The sequence below is a fragment of the Choristoneura fumiferana genome, chromosome 18 (genome assembly GCF_025370935.1).
Source record: "Choristoneura fumiferana chromosome 18, NRCan_CFum_1, whole genome shotgun sequence".
Lineage (NCBI taxonomy): Eukaryota > Metazoa > Arthropoda > Insecta > Lepidoptera > Tortricidae > Choristoneura > Choristoneura fumiferana.
In genome coordinates this window covers 8,409,414-8,425,224 of record NC_133489.1, presented here as the reverse complement: position 1 = coordinate 8,425,224, position 15,811 = coordinate 8,409,414, and the positions used below count along the sequence as shown (strand labels likewise).

At 36.4% G+C, this 15,811-nt stretch overlaps 4 protein-coding genes across 8 annotated transcripts; 1 reads left to right on the top strand and 3 right to left on the bottom strand.

Annotated features, from left to right (window-relative positions):
- The first annotated feature begins 1,348 nt into the window (after nucleotides 1-1,348).
- Nucleotides 1,349-3,497, top strand: LOC141437868 (exosome complex component RRP42-like). Its single transcript, XM_074101422.1, has 4 exons — nucleotides 1,349-1,521; nucleotides 2,222-2,401; nucleotides 2,767-2,990; nucleotides 3,377-3,497. Exons 1-4 carry the CDS (start codon nucleotides 1,426-1,428, stop codon nucleotides 3,477-3,479), a joined length of 603 nt encoding a protein of 200 aa, XP_073957523.1. The 5' UTR covers nucleotides 1,349-1,425; the 3' UTR covers nucleotides 3,480-3,497.
- A 21-nt stretch (nucleotides 3,498-3,518) lies between these two features.
- LOC141437854 (sequestosome-1-like) lies at nucleotides 3,519-11,303 on the bottom strand. Of its 4 annotated transcripts, none has more exons than XM_074101398.1 (8): nucleotides 11,195-11,303; nucleotides 10,409-10,585; nucleotides 9,463-9,630; nucleotides 7,813-7,982; nucleotides 6,664-7,273; nucleotides 6,356-6,499; nucleotides 5,634-5,825; nucleotides 3,519-4,347 (listed from the first exon to the last, which is right to left on the bottom strand). In XM_074101398.1, exons 1-8 carry the CDS (start codon nucleotides 11,295-11,297, stop codon nucleotides 4,199-4,201), a joined length of 1,713 nt encoding a protein of 570 aa, XP_073957499.1. In that variant the 5' UTR covers nucleotides 11,298-11,303; the 3' UTR covers nucleotides 3,519-4,198. The 4 variants fall into 4 exon arrangements, with proteins under 4 accessions (XP_073957499.1, XP_073957500.1, XP_073957501.1 ...); XM_074101399.1 differs by having other exon boundaries at nucleotides 5,634-5,810; XM_074101400.1 differs by lacking the exon at nucleotides 11,195-11,303 and adding an exon at nucleotides 10,940-11,134.
- An 879-nt stretch (nucleotides 11,304-12,182) lies between these two features.
- LOC141437856 (uncharacterized) lies at nucleotides 12,183-13,833 on the bottom strand. The gene is made up of 2 exons (XM_074101405.1): nucleotides 13,134-13,833; nucleotides 12,183-12,577 (listed from the first exon to the last, which is right to left on the bottom strand). Exons 1-2 carry the CDS (start codon nucleotides 13,831-13,833, stop codon nucleotides 12,264-12,266), a joined length of 1,014 nt encoding a protein of 337 aa, XP_073957506.1. The 3' UTR covers nucleotides 12,183-12,263.
- Nucleotides 13,737-15,287, bottom strand: LOC141437870 (biogenesis of lysosome-related organelles complex 1 subunit 5-like). 2 transcript variants are annotated; one of them, XM_074101425.1, is made up of 4 exons: nucleotides 15,199-15,287; nucleotides 14,770-14,852; nucleotides 14,488-14,676; nucleotides 13,737-14,014 (listed from the first exon to the last, which is right to left on the bottom strand). In XM_074101425.1, exons 1-4 carry the CDS (start codon nucleotides 15,215-15,217, stop codon nucleotides 13,841-13,843), a joined length of 465 nt encoding a protein of 154 aa, XP_073957526.1. In that variant the 5' UTR covers nucleotides 15,218-15,287; the 3' UTR covers nucleotides 13,737-13,840. The 2 variants fall into 2 exon arrangements, with proteins under 2 accessions (XP_073957526.1, XP_073957527.1); XM_074101426.1 differs by lacking the exon at nucleotides 15,199-15,287 and adding an exon at nucleotides 15,087-15,185.
- Nucleotides 15,288-15,811: the final 524 nt, after the last annotated feature.

Genomic DNA, 15,811 nt, shown 5'->3' with positions numbered 1-15,811 from the left:
CTCATGTACAGTTAATCAAACTTAATCACATACCATGCTGGAGCATTGTGTGCTACTTCTAGTAATCCATATCATTAGTAGTACAAGGTTCACCATTGACATCCTATACATTTGCCAAATAAATCAAAAGTGAAATTAGTTATAAAATGGTCCATACCTGATTCAGTTTTCTTAACCATAACAGATGAATAAACAATTAGTTCCCCATTCGCCGGATTCTTGTTTCGTCTGAATTTTTCAGTTAAAGAAAACTATAAAAATGTCTGGCTTTAAAAATTATTATTGAGGACAAAGGTGGTATTTTACCTGGAAAATTATCCTGTTTCCTTTAAAATATGAATCTAACCTATTTCTAGGCAATTGAAGTTATATCCTATTGTGCAACTACAAAACAAGCAAGAATCCAAAAAACTAGAATCCGGCGAATCAGGAACTAATCAAATAAATTGAATGACATACTAGGGTGGAACCTTTTCACTGAAGATGTCATGTTGACATTCCATAATTCTATTCCATTTTCCAAAGAGACCACCGTGAAATTGATTGTGAAAAGGTTCTTACCTGGCATGTGATTAAGTTCTGTTCTTCAACTGTACTTATAGAGAGTATTTCATTCATATTTTAATCAATCAATCTCCAGCCAAAGTAACTGGAGGTCTATGGAGTAGGAAGGCCCATGACCAAAAGTGGACATTTTATGGCTAATATGATGATAATAGTGATTTGATCATCTAATATGCTAAATAATGAAAATAAAGCAAACTGCTTTAACAGTTCTTTTGTTTATGTTTTGTTTCATATTACATTTCGCCAGGTGACAAGCAAAAGTTGCTAACTCCAAAAAACATATGTGGAATATTAACCTGACAATGCTATGGATAACTTTGATTATCCCTCTTGACTTGAAGTGGTAATTAGTGGCTTTCTTGTCTCCCGACAATTTGCTTTATGTTCAATATAAAAAAAACTTCATGTGTATGCTTACTGACATCTTGCATTCTGACATCTATTGCCGAGTAGCTTAACTATTTAGGATGTTTATGTTACATGCGATTTCCATAGCTTTGCTACTTCTCACTAGATGGGTCTGTTAGCAAGGTTACTACTCTGACATCTATTACGAGTAGATTCACTATCTAGGGGTAGTTCACTATCTAGGTTTTCGTGTTCATTCATGTTACATACGTATTTTAGTTTTGCTACTCCTCACCAGATGGGTCTGTTATCAAAGTTACTACTCTGACATCTATTGTCAATAAATGACAACAAATAATTTAACTTCGCTGCAATAGATGGCGTTAAATAAAAAAAGCTTGTAAAAGTGGTGCTAATGAGAATTTCCTTTTTATTTTCAGTTCTGCCAATGCCACTCCAGAATTTGAGGGTCGTGGAGGAGAACAACTTGCTAATAGCATAGCAAACCTGATGCAACGAGCTTATCATTCCTCCCAAGCATTTGATCTCAAACAACTTTCCATTTTAGAAGGAAAACAATGTTGGAAACTCTACATTGATATTCTGGTAGGTATTTATTAAAATGTATCCTAACGAGAGACTACTGTGCTATGCTCACCGACCTCAGCAGAGTTTCCGCCTAACAATGTACATGGACAAGGCGAAAGTCATGTCTTAATGTCCATGTTATGCCAACTCCATTAATAGTCGGAGGCTCTACGCTCGAAGTTGTTGACGATTATGGCCCAGCTAGGTAGGTTCAACTTCTTTGACCAGTGTTGCTAGTGATGACTTACGGATCTGAGACGTGGGCGCTAACGATGGGCCTCATGAGGTAGCTCAAAGTCACTCAGGCTATAGAGAGGACTAGGCTCGGGGTTTCTCTGCGGGATAGAATCAGAAATGGTGATATCCGCAGTAGAACTAAGGTTACCGACATAGCCCTAAGAGTTGCGAAACTGAAGTGGCAGTGGGCGGGGCACATTGCTCGCAGGACTGATGGCCGATGGGGTCTGAAGGTACTCGAGTGGCGTCCGCGGACCGGGAGACGAGCTGTCGGTAGGCCTCCAACAAGATGGAGCGACGACCTGGTTAAGATCGCGGGATTGCGGTGGATTCGGAAAGCACAAGACCGATCTGAGTGGAGAGCCTTGGGGGAGGCCTATGTCCAACAGTGGACGACATTCGGCTGACATGATAAGAGACCTCCTGTAGTAACGTCATCTCCCAATTTTTAATCATCTCATGGTAAAATATTTTGTTTCAGATTTTAGAAAGTGGTGGTAACTTGTGTGACGCCGTTTCTTTAGCAGTTAAAGGTGCGCTATTCAATACAAGGATACCACTGGTGAAAGCCGTTTTGATGGACGGAGGGAATGTAGACTTGCAGCTATCTGATGATCCATATGATAGCAAACTGTTGGATGTAGGATCTGCTCCCCTTTTGGTAAGAACATTGCTGAACTGAGAAGAGCAACATAGTAGTCATCGTCATCATGAAAATAAATCATGCCACCTATATATGTCCCATGCACCGGCCTCCTCTCAGAGTGAGAAAGCTTGGGCCGTAGTTCTCATGCGGGCCCAGTGTCAAATTTTCAAAACAGAATCGACAAAAAAATCGCATAATTATCAAATCAAATCACAAAATTTCGTTGAAAAGTGTGACCTGTAGAGAACAACCGGACATCCGTATAGCATTTTTGCTCAAGCTGAAGCAGATACACTTCACGCTCGCTCCGTCATATGTTTTCATGCTAGCTTGGTGTAAAGTAAACCCACATTATAAAATTGACCATACAAAATCTCCAGGTGACATTATGCAAAATCGGCGAGAAATGCGTGGTTGACCCATCGGCAGAGGAAGAGAGTTGCAGTGCCGTATCCCTGATCGTCGGGGTGACTGGCAACCCTCGCCATTACTCCACAGAGGCGCTGGATGCAGTGCCCGAGGGTGGCAAGTGCAGCACAATCGCAATAAATGGGCCGGGAAGCGTGGCGCAACCTACTTTGAAGGATGCTATCAAACAGGGAATGTAAGTCCTATTGGGTGGTGTTCAAGAAGTTAAGTAATTTGACGTTGGTAGATTACATAACTTCTTGTACATTGATACAGAAATACAAAAATTCTCAAGTTGCAGATGATGCCACTAATATTATAAATGCGAAAGTTTGTTGTTTGTTTTTTTTTGTTACCTTTTCACTTCTAAACCGCTGACCGATTTAGATAAAATTCGGTTAACAGAGTTTGAATCCCGGGAAAGGACGTAAAGATTGTTTGGATTGCATAGTTTTCACCGAGATAGCGATAAACGAATTCTACGCGGAGTCGTGGGCAACAGCTAGTCTTTCATAAATCACTCAGATTATCATCATCATCATCATGACGACTCGAAATATCAGATGTTTATATTATTTTCAGAATCGCTGCTAAATCTCTGGATAAAGCCTTGGGCCACGCCTTATTACGAGAGAGAAAAGAAAACTTTGGCCCGAAGAAGCAATCTTATGGATTTATCAAATAAAACTTATATAAAATCAAATACGTTATTAATAACACCAAGTTTTCCCATAATATGCCTTTATTGATTAAAATATTAGATACATCATCCATGTACTATATCTAACAATAATTATTTGAAGACTAAAAATTATTAGTCGTATTTTGTCATCACTTTATGTATCACAATCCTTCTATTTAAGGTTTTATAGGCCATTCCTGTTTAACTCCGCATCGGAATTTATTGATATCACATTACTCAATTCTACCTGGTTACTTTAGCCTTGTTTGTGGTTGAAAAACTGCAGTTTATTTGATGTAGAGTAAATGCAAAGTTGATAGGAATTTGAGTAGCCAGGTGTATGTATTGTCAACTTTTAGAAGTTAATTGACTACTGATGCAATTATCTTGTAGACCACATTTATTAAATTAACAAAAAAGATATCTAAAAATGTCATTTTATAATAATAAGTTGAAAATAATACAGGTGCATAATCAATAGTCATATTCAAGTTAGTAAAGAAAGCACTTCATTTATGAACAGTGTTAGCAAGAATAATTATGTGCTAACTTTACGATTAGACATCAAAGTAAAATATCGATACAGTCATATAATTCGTATATGAACGATTAGAGATACACAGTAACCGTGCAATGAAATCCACAAAGTACACAAGCACAGTTCAGCTACTGCCCGTTAGATGGCGTTGTAGTAACTGACCATCATCCGTCTTATATCGACTTTACTTCTGCTTAGGGTTGACCGGAGTAAGGAGGTCGAGAACAGCAGCGATATTCCCGTTCTTGCTTTCCAAAAGCTGAGTCAGCCAGCCACCTTCATTGGTGAAACCCATTGAGAGCATCTGCTGGATTGCTCCGTCGATATGGGGAGCTGTGGAATAGAAAGTGACATCAAAATAAATTTATATTTTTGATTAAATTGATAATATTATGAGCTAATGGTACAACATTGACTAATTTATCGGACGCAATTCGTATGAAGTACATCCGTCTAATGGCTGCAAGTACTATTATTAATGAGCAGGTAAATTAGTTTCATCTTTCTAGGCTTATCTAATGCAATGTAGTTAATATGCTTGACAGTAAATTAACTGAATTTTAATAACGTCATAACGTATGTGGGTACACATAAAAGTATGTGGGTACTTGTTACAGTGACAAGTTAGTTAGTCTAACACATGGTACGGTTGTGTCACTCTGAAGATGAACTTGAGTTTAGTTAGTGTCATAAGAAATATGAACTATTTTGCATAAGCTTAGCTATCGTTTTATTTTTTCATTACTAATTTGTACTGAATTAACTGAATTTTAATAACGTCTAAATGGCACACGTGACAATAGAGTATAACTAGAGCACTATTTCCTATAACTTGTTTTTCATAAGAAAACTATTATCTTAATTTTTTATTAATCAAGGATTATGTGTGGTTCATAAACTTTTATTCCGTTTTCTAATTCCTGGCCATATATCACAGTCACTAATAAAGAGGTTTAGCTTTACGCTCTTTAGACAGTAATATCGAAAACTCAACAAAGTCACGTAATTTTCGTCTAAATAGCAAGAAAAAAAGTGTAGTTTTGAAAGTAGCACAAAACAATGTTAAATTACAGTCATATCATATCTAATCGAATAAATTTGTCAAACATGTCCCCATTCGTTTGTTATTGCTCTGCAGATTATCAGTGAATCAGACAGTTTATGGTATTGTGACTCACGAATAATGTACATACACTTTAATGCTTTGGTGACAAAAAATACCTACTATTCAAATTCAGATGACATTTTATTTAAATAACATCTCTTATTAAAATCGTGTATATATTTACTTTGCCCCCATGACCTCTATGTGAGTGCTAACTTTCAGTTATGAATCATGGAAATTTTTGTAAGACAAAAGAACCTAGGGCGACAAATGGTTTTGAACATATTAAATTTTCATATTTTTTTTTATTTCCTTAATTACTAATCACCGTTTTCCTACGATTTCTCGTGTTCTAAGGGGGAGGACAGATTTCTTATATCTGCTTATCAAATAATCACGCAATACGTGAGCGACGTGCCCTGGCCGCTTTCCTAGGTATCCTAAGCTCGTGATATCTCAGTATACCTAACATAGATTGTAATTCATAATGTCATAGAGATATCTTTATACATACTAGGGTGGCGGTGACGCGGCGGTTGGGATTGCGGCGGAGGCTGTTTTGGAGCCTGAGCCGGCTTTGGCTGAGCCGGAGTTGGAGCCGGGGTCGGAGCCGGAGTCGGAGCCGAAGCCGAGGCCGAGGCCGAAACTTGGGCCGGCGCAGGGGCAGACTGAGGCTTGAGCGGCTCAGCTTCTTTAGTATTCAACACTAGATATTAGAATCAAAGTCAATGATGGGATATACGCCACAAATGAAATACAGCAGAAACGACTGACAACCAAATAAAGACAGTAACTTCGCACTTCAACCCTTGAAAATAGCAGTAAAATGTAATTTACTGTAAAAACAAATACAGCGCGACTTTTCCGTTGGCTTTTTACTCACTATGTCTGACGTCATTAGTCTTTTTTTCCTTTAGTTTACACCCTGGTTCAAAACTAGTGAATTCTATTATAAGACATTGAGGTCTAGTTTGTTATTTCTATGGCGAACGGAAACAAAAGCAGACCTTAATCACTCAACATATTCAAAACATCATTGTCCTTAGGTTAACTAGCACAAGGTTGGGACAAGTCGATTGTTGCTCAAATAAATTCACGTGCGTAATCTTCACATTTTATGCTAGCATCATTCACTTAGATAGCTTAATTGACAAATGAGCCAAAGATAAATAACTAGTAAGGAGAGAAAAGGCAAGAATGAAAATGATTTCAACATTGATAGTACGAACTATTTACCTGCAGTAGCCATATTTAGAGGCGGATACAGGTTTCCTCCAGAAATGTTGACGCGTTGCTGGAATTCTTGTGGCAAGTTGAAACCGATCGGATTCTGCTCCTCTGGGGCAGTTGGCTTTGCGTTCACATAAGCTTCCATCAATTCTAGACAGAAATATCTTATTGTTAATTGGCTCAGTGACACATAGTAGGTACAAATTATTCAATGGACCAAGTTAAATTCTCAAGCAACTAAAAAAATATTGTTCAAAGTTTGTTGGGCAGTCACTTGTAGTAAAAAGAATTATAGTTTTGGATTTTGATCATACCTTTGTCCTGGTTGACCATCATCCAGTCATCAGCTTTGTCCAGGGATGGCTCCCCCTTCTCTGCATTACTAGTGGATGCTTCTGGCTCGGTCTTGATGGGCACTTTATCAACAACATTCACTTTTTCAGCTTCAGGGCTCTTCCTGTCTCCTTGTCCCATCTCATCGTCATCGCCATTGGGTGCGTTGACATTCAAATTTAACTGAGTCATGTAAGCTTCGAGAATCTTCTGAATGTTTTGAACATTCGGTTGGAAAGGGCAGCCAGGGCCAGGGGTGTTGGTAGGAGTGGCTTGAGAAGTTTCTGGGGCAGTCTTCTTTTGTTTTTGAGTGGTGTCAGTTTTGATGTCTTTTGGGTCGTTCAGGGCATCGCTGTTGACATCGCCGGCGAGATTGGCGAATTCGTTCATGTAGGTAGCGAATGTCTCGAGCCAGCTGGTGCGGGGGCGGCGCTCACGGTGGTCGCGGTGGTGGTCGCGGTGGTGGTCGCGCTTCTTCTCTGCGCTGCGGTCGCGGCGGTGGCGCTTGTGGCAACCCTCTTCTTCGGGGGCGATGGCGACGGACTTCAAGAAGTGGCGCGAGCGCTTGATGGCCGCTCGGATCAATGCGCGCTGCGGGGAAGACTTAAAATTATGCTTGTGGACAACCTAACTAAATTAACATGATTTTAAAGCTGTAATAAACAAGTATAAAGAAGTATAAAGTCCAAGGGTCCAATTTATAAAGCCCATAAGCCCTATCTACAACAAACTAAGAATTAAACTTTTCCTGTAAACATTACACTCCTTTACATGTGTTGGATTGGAACAATAATGGCCAACCTGAGTCGTAATTATAAGTAAGAATTAGCACCATATATTTTCATCTCACTTTAACACATCAATTTGTCTTTAGGTTAGCTGGTATGGGCCTAATTAGCAGACTTTACTTATGAATCAAAGCGAAGCAAGTTTTCTATAATGCCAATAAAGCTTTGAATCCCATCTAACATGTTAAATTTCACTTTAAAATATTTCAGAGAAGAATAACCATCATCATATCAGCCGCAGGATGTCCACTGTTGGACATAGGCTTCCCTCATAGACATAGAGAAGAATAATGCTTGACCTAAATAATGGAATGTAATCTACAAATAGAAGTACAATCTTACCGGCATGGAAGGAGCAGGCACGCGCACCATGCAGTGGTCGGGATGGACGCCGCTGGCCTCGCAGCGGGCGCACAGGTCATAGTCATCACAGGAGGTGCACTTGTAGCGGTAACCTACCACCATGCCGTCGCAACCGTCGCAAGTCACCCCGAAGTGCTCGGCACTCGGGCCTGATCATAACAACAAAAATTAGTAGAAAGCTATGTAGAAGATATGGAGAAGTACTTGTAGTACAGAGGATGCAAATACGGGTCAGGTTTATTTTTTGCACAATCTTTTTTCCGATATTATGACACTTTGTACTTTTATGTGCATTAAATTAGGTTAACGTAGCCGCATTTAGCGTACCTACTTGCCCTGATAATAGATTTAATGAAAAATTATTAACTTGACTTTTTCCTCAAATCTTTGTCAAGTGTTGATTGATGGGATCTTATTCAGTAGTGCTTATGTTGCATAATCAACAGTTAAATTTAATGATTTAATTGTTATTTTACGAATGTAACTAGGTAAACTAAAAACCTTTAAATGTTGTAGTACACTCCCAAAATCAGTTAAACAAGTAAGGATAAGAATCTCATGTATATTAAAGAATATTTGTATAAAATACAATACAATACAATAACTCTTTATTGCACACCAACAGAGTAAGCAGTACAGAAAACACAAGTATATACATACAATTTCGAAAGGCGCCAGATATAGCGGACGACTTGTATGTATGCATAAATATATAGGTATAGTTTAGGTAAGGTAACTAACTATGCTTTATTGCGATCGAATAATTAACTCTTATGATGCAAACTTTTACTGGCTCAAGGGCAATAGAAGTCATTGCTCTAGCTTATTAGGTGGAAAAATAAATATAATTATTTGTAATTACAATTCAAGACAATTATAATGTGTGCAGCAGCCCTTGAGTTCTGACTTGTTAATTATACTGAGTAGTAATGTTTATTGTTATGATGCTTATAATACCTATTTATTTCACAAGTTCTAAGACTATTTTGTTCATATCTCAAAGCTGTTTGACTGCTTTTAAGTGGTTTGCTGGATTAGAGAATAAATTACCATAATAATTTATAAACTGACGTAAATAGCTACAAATTCTGCTGATCAAATTTGCTTCATCATCTAGTATTTTTTGTTGGAGAAACAGAATTCCAACATATTGTTTATTGTTTACAACCAACTCAGTAGCTATAAATATTTGCCTTATAATTTTTTTCAAACTACACAATTTGCTACCTCAAACAACTATGTAATAAAATAAACATGGGTTGCTAGATTGTTTGGTTTTAACCTAACTCTGGTTTTTGACGGGAAAGTCCTTTTTTTATCCCATTTACTTTAAATTTTGTTAGTCCAGTCAAGAAAATCTTAATGATTCAAAAACACTTTATTCAATTGAACCAGTAGATTTATCCATTAAGAAACATTTTATTTTTTTTAACACTTCTATCTTTGTATGAAAGATGTAATGTTGTAAATTCTCTAACAGTTTTATCTCAATTAAATTAGATAGTTTACAGTGTATGTCTAAATTCTGCCATCCAATAAAATACCTAAACAGCCATAAGTACATAACAACTTTTGCAATGTAATGTTAAAAAGTGTAACACTAATAAGGAGCCACAAAGAGAAACTTACCACATGAAACTTCAGGGAAACCAGTGAGCATGACCTCAATGTTATCCTTTTCATCATCAGACTTGGGCTTAGGGCTTACATAGAGCTTGTACACGTCAGCGCGCATGGCCGCTAGGGCAATCATCATTTCATCATCTGATGAAATGGTAACATCATCACCATCCTCATCTAAATGGAAAGGAAAAGAAGAAATTATATTAAAACCTAATGCTAGCAGTTCATTTTGAATAGTTGTCAACGCTTAATAATATACTTTGAGAACAATAAAGACAGCTGGTTTCAGTTGCATTTTATTGTACCTAAAATATTTTTCCCATCATTCAAATATATCAAGACATGACTCTATTAACAGTTGGATCTGCAATTATTGTGCCAAAGGGGATTGTCAAACTTATCCCCCCTCACATACTGGATACACATTTTTTTAGTTTTATTTACTGGAAAAAGCTCCATTATATTTTATCCTTCACGATATTCATGTATTTTGTAGTGCAAAAGAATAGGTAATAAATAAGTGACAAGAAAAGTTCACTTTAAAACCTAAAATAATTTTGAAAATTGCAAAGCTCTTACTCTTGTCATGGTCTAATGCACTAGACTAGATCAGTAAAAGTTGAACTAATAATAATAAAAATTTAAGCCATTGAACCGCGAACTGAAATAATTTGAGACTGGGAAGGATATAGGATAGTTTTTATCCAGGAAAATTAGATAGCAATAAACAATTTCTCAGCAGACATAGTCATGGGCTTTATAAAAAATTTCACCCAGACAAAATTAGTAACAGAAAATTATAATACTACCATAAGACACATTATTCTTCATTTCATTTAACATTCAATTGGTTACTGAAACCAGTGGCCATAGCCAATGCAAATGCAGAGTTGATACTCAAATGCTGCATGTAAAGGGACTGAAACAAATTTGAAGATCACTAAATATTAACCTTTCCACTGGACAGTGTAGGCCTTTCCCTTAAGTCCGGGAAAAACATCTTGCAGCTTAGCATTCAGGTAGTGGTAGCTTGTCACCACACTCTTCTCAATCCCGAACCTGCGGACCTCTGGCTTGCCTTCAGGCTGCCAGAAGCAGAACACCTTGAAGGGAACTAAGTCTTCCATAGCTGTTTAAAAAAAAAACACTATTTCAAATTGGTTTTTATAGAGCAATGTCTTCACTATGTATATTGTTTGAGGTCCATCTTACATATACTTTCCTGTTTGACAAGATAACATTTTTTTTGTATGGAGTTCATTGTCTTCAATTCCAGATGATGAAATTTTAAATTAAGTTAGATAAACAAAGGGTCTTTAAAGTTTAGTTTTGTAAAGCACTTTAATGTTAAGTACCACTCACTTACTATTGTAAGTAATTAAATTAAAATATATCCAGTAAATACAAACGAAATAAATAAATATCGCTAGTCGCCATTTTGATATGTTGATATACCTAGTTAACTTGAACACAAAAGCCTTACCTTTAGTTTAGTCTAAACACACAGAGCAAAAGTTCACCAAAGATAGTCAAAAGAGCAATTGAACTACAAAGGAAACTCACAAAACAAGTATTTTTAAAGAATTAATGTATATTTACTTTGACAAAGTCTGTTTATAAAAGTTAAATCAAACGGATAACGTCAACCTCGCAGTAAGACTCGAAAGAGAATGTTGTTATTGCGCGGCGTCCGAGCTTAAATATACGTTGAAAATATTATGATTCATCAAATACATACCGCATCGAACGTTGGAGAAGGCAAGACGCGACATAATCAATAGTTGTGCAACCGAAATGTCAAAATTGACAAAACAAAAAGTCATGTTTACGTTTACATACATAAGTGTTTAGGCTATTTTACCGTTCCTTTACACGACAACAGATTGATTTGTTTTGAAACATGTTAAAAGTTTAGATTAATTCCTACAAAGTACGAAGACAAAATGTTTATTTCAGGAGCTAGTGTTAACAGTTCTATTGTACAATAGTCAAAATATGTTCACTTATCAGTTATAAATGCTTCTCTGTCACTTGCTTAATATAAATTATTGAATGTTAAATGAGTAAAATGAAGCGAAAGGGGAATAACTCATGCCCTGGAATCCGACTTATTGAGATTAAAAATTATTTGTATTTTTTTTAAATCGTGAATTTAGTGCAGATAAAGATGATCGAACAGAAAAAATTGTTCTCTTATTTTTACTGTTACAGTCTGCTGTGGTACAGGACAGAGGGTCTATTCTATTCCATAGAGTAAGTAATATAATAATACGGGAAAGTCTATTCTGATATTCGCATCTTACCGTCCCTTTCACTCTGCTGTTAAATACTATCAGCCTGAGCGGGACGGAACAAAACATTCCTCGAAGTATCCATGTATTCACCAGATGGTTGGGTCCCGTTGGGTAGTTTGCAGCGGCGATGCTACCGGAGGGCTAGACAGGGCAGTGTCCCGGGGCCCCCAAGCTCAGGAGGCCCCTCGGACTCTTGACTTACAAATTATAAATAACAAATCTGGAGTAAGTCAAATTCGGAACACGACGAATACGGAACAAACGATGATTTTGTTGGGGCCCTAGCAGCCCTAGTTTATTTTTTGCCCCAGGGCCTTTGGTTACCTAGCTACGCCACTGGTAGTTTGATTGAGCACCCCCGTAAACAGTTCGGAATTTTATGCTCAGTTGGTGACACGTTGGCGACCGTAAGGAATTAATAAATGACCAGAATTAATGTTTGAAATCTTTATTCATAATTGTCTACTAAGTAAATATACAGAAATTATTACAAAATGTACTTGTATCTTAAGTTTAATCCTGATGTTCTTTGCCACCTACTTTAATTTTCTTTTTGTCATAGTCATATGTTTTATCATCAACAAATTTGGGTGGCCCTCCTAATTGTACAGTTTCAGGAACGCTTAATTCTTCATTAAGTTTCTTGGCCAGGAAGTAAATTTCGGCAAGTGCGATGACCAGGGCACACATCACGCCAAGAAGTAGTCGGAAACCAAAGTCTAAATTCCCCACCATCCATTCCACTCCTCGGAACCCAAACAGGAATCCAGCAAATATTGAAATTATGAACTGGCCAATGGCTATCAGCTGTCGGTTCATTTGCTTCACTGAAAAAAAATACAAGTTATTACAACATCCTAACTGATTGATTCATAGGCCCATATGAGTCATTATTATTTCCTCCATTGTTTTTAGTCATAATGATATTCTAGAATAGATTCAGTATTTTGCTTGATTATGAAATAATAGAGATGACTGATGACTCATCTCTATAATCAAAAAATTAAAACAATATTGTAATTTAGATCAATTTAGAATTTAAAATCTGTCAAACCGACTGCATAATTCACTTTATACAGAAATAAAACTTTGTACAGAATAGTATTAATCAATGAGACAAAAAAAAATTAAAATAATTAACGAGAACTCATTTTCTAATTTGATAATGCAGGCTCATCAATATAAATTATATATGTTTTTAATGATTTTTTTTTAGCAACAAAACTAAATAATTAAACAGTTCAACTCATATTTATAATACAAGAACAACTAGTTTCAACTTTTTCAGTAGATCTGTATGCATGTTTACAAAAGCGGCATATTTTTTTTTTTAGTTATAAATATAAATCACATCTCTTAAGAGCTTAAGTAATCTTTACTTACATTGAAAAGCGATGCTGTCATCTGGAAACCTAATTCTTACATTATCAACACCTTTTGTCATTTTCCTGTAATCCCTTGCCTCTTGTTGTGACCTAAGTTTAACACATCTTGCTTCTAAAACTGGATTCCTTTTGATCACACTGTTCTCTGGCATTACAATTTCTATCCCTTCCATCAACTCATGCAAATAAGGTGTGTCTTTTTCAGTTGTTCTGATATTGTTGAGATAAACATACAGCCAATCTAAATCCGAGGTCAAAAGGTAAGGATCTTCTCTTTTCTCTTTGGTGACTTCTTCAGCACTAGTGTCTTCCTTTGCTTCAGTTGTTTCAGGCTTTAATTCCTCATTAGTTTTTTCACTGTCATCTTCATCAAGTGCATCTTTAAGTAAATCATCAATCTCCTCAATTTCACTATCTGCAGCTTTTTCCACTACTGCTTCAGGCTGTTTAGGTTCCAACTTCTCAACTGCAGCTTTAATTTTATGCAGATTAGAAACCTCTGTTTCATTTAATTGATGTACTGCATTGTCATTTTTTAGCTTAAGTTTATCCTTGATGACCTTAGTTTGAACTTTCAAAAATTTTGAAATGTTATCTGGAATTTCATAATCCTGTTTCAAGGTTTGTAAGAAATTCTTTAATTTTTCAGACGGATAAAGTTTCAGGGATGGATCAATGACACAACCTTTTTGATCCATGTTAGGGTTATTTGGTTATGTTGAGTTTATGGTTAAGGTCAGCGTAAAGGTCTCTTAGTTCTTCTTCTTTTTCTTCAAATGCGTTATCAATCCGCTGGCATTTAAAGTTCATATCATCAATAAACTGATCCCATTCCTTTTGTCTCTTTTCATGGTTTTCAGTTCTTTTTTGTTCACAGACCTGAAAAAATGTATATAATAAAGATAATAAGTAGTGAAAGTACTATTCTAGTCAAAACCGTTTAAAACAATTACTTTGCTCACCTGCAAACTTATGATCAGTGGCGTTGCCAAGGGGGGGCAGGGAGCGGCAGTTTCTCATTCTCCATATCAACTTGCCCCCCCCCTGGGCCATTGGCTGGCGACGCCCTTGCTTATGATAGCTACACTTAAGCAAGATAGTATACCACACACATATATTGAACACTCTTGCATAAGCATAGCTATCATAAGGTCACGGGTGAGCAAGGTAATAAGAAAAAAATCCCAATAAAATTATATATAAAAATGACACTGGTCGCAAACTGTCTAATAATGATCAAATATTGCTGTCCCTTCAATGTTGTTGTAGACGGTTTTGCCTGTATTATGTTAAAAAAAATTGACAATCTATTTTATAATAATTCAGTAAAAAAAACATTAAAAATATCACACCTGCTGTACTTTAAGGTAATTTTTCTCAACCTCTTCACAGAGCTGTAGAGCTTGATCTAGTTTCTCATTCAAGACAGGAAGCGCTGTTTCACTACCCTTCTTTATCTTATCTACTTGAGTATCTTTTATTTCTGTAAGTTTCTCAAGAATACTAAACAAGTTCTCTACTTCACGATCCCCTCGTCGTTCCTAAAAAATAAACATCAGAATTCAATTAGTTTTTGGTTCAACATTAAAAATGTGCAGTTGTATTGAGATAGGTATGAAAAACTTTGTGCTCACCTCAAACTCTTTCAACATAAACTTTATTTCACCATTCAAAAACGGTCTGTGGTCGAATAATCGCGCCCAAACCTCGCCTATTTCTGAAATGAAAAATATTTTCCGATGAAAACTTTTGACTGTTTTGACCTTATACCTATTTTTTATACCAGCTGCCACTTAATTATATCACAAGCAAGATTGTTTTTTTAGTATTTGACCCCAAATTGTACTATTGAATTGCTTAAATATTCAACTTTATCAAAGAAAAAATGTTAATCTGGCAATTGGTATAAATGACTCAATTATTGCGTCAGAAGGGAAAATGAGTTACATACAGGACATTACTTGCACCTTTGACCTATTCTAATAAATAAACGTGACATGGTAAAAGTCGATTTTGATTTTAATTCAGAGATAAATAAAAATTCTCAGGTCATTCATACGTACCTCGTGACAGTTCCGTCATCCTTGTATTGTAAGCGTTTAGTTTTGTACCGAACACTGAGTCACGTGATATAATAATTTGGTAGTCTTTATAATTTTTTATGCGAAAGTGTGGCGAAAGTCATATCTATAATATCTTAAATAAACAAATGATAAGAAGTTATTCAACAGTAAAAATTTAAAGATATTGTAGATATTAAAAAAAAACGAGGGTTAATAGAACTGAGGTGAGGGTTAAATTACTGATTACTAGTTCAATTCATTTACAGTACACTTTGTTCATTTATAAACTAAACGCATTACAGGTGTTGCAATACGCAAATAATCATTAGACCAAACCGTTTGGCTACTACGAAACTCGAAGTTCGTGTCGTGCGGTCCTTCTGACACTTATACTATTTAATACGAGAACGAGAGGGGCGGTACGATACGAGTTTCGAGTTTTATAGTAGCCCTGCTAGAGCTTGTCGAAGGTCGAAGCTTGTCTGCTTGGTATGGCAAGTGTGTAAATGTAAGTAAATGTAGCATAACGTTTCTGACGCTCACGATCACAATCAAATGACAGAGTTCGCATACAAAAACTGTCATTTGATTGCAATCGCGAGCATCAGAAACG

Bases quoted from the DNA above. Each gene is read 5' to 3' on its own strand.
- LOC141437868 (XM_074101422.1), top strand. From the start codon at position 1,426: ATGCAACGAGCTTATCATTCCTCCCAAGCATTTGATCTCAAACAACTT. The intron at 1,522-2,221 runs GTAGGTATTTAT...ATTTTGTTTCAG, and splicing joins AACTCTACATTGATATTCTG to ATTTTAGAAAGTGGTGGTAA. The intron at 2,402-2,766 runs GTAAGAACATTG...CAAAATCTCCAG, and splicing joins TAGGATCTGCTCCCCTTTTG to GTGACATTATGCAAAATCGG.
- LOC141437854 (XM_074101398.1), bottom strand. From the start codon at position 11,297: ATGTATGTAAACGTAAACATGACTTTTTGTTTTGTCAATTTTGACATT. The intron at 9,631-10,408 runs GTTAATATTTAG...CTTTCCATTTAG, and splicing joins CTACACTGTCCAGTGGAAAG to ATGAGGATGGTGATGATGTT. The intron at 4,348-5,633 runs GTATGTATAAAG...TCTATTCCACAG, and splicing joins GCCGCGTCACCGCCACCCTA to CTCCCCATATCGACGGAGCA.
- LOC141437856 (XM_074101405.1), bottom strand. From the start codon at position 13,833: ATGGATCAAAAAGGTTGTGTCATTGATCCATCCCTGAAACTTTATCCG. The intron at 12,578-13,133 runs GTAAGTAAAGAT...ATTTTTTTTCAG, and splicing joins TGACAGCATCGCTTTTCAAT to TGAAGCAAATGAACCGACAG.
- LOC141437870 (XM_074101425.1), bottom strand. The intron at 14,677-14,769 runs GTGAGCACAAAG...TTTATTTTTTAG, and splicing joins TTATGTTGAAAGAGTTTGAG to GAACGACGAGGGGATCGTGA. The intron at 14,015-14,487 runs GTGTGATATTTT...ACATTTTTTCAG, and splicing joins ATTACCTTAAAGTACAGCAG to GTCTGTGAACAAAAAAGAAC.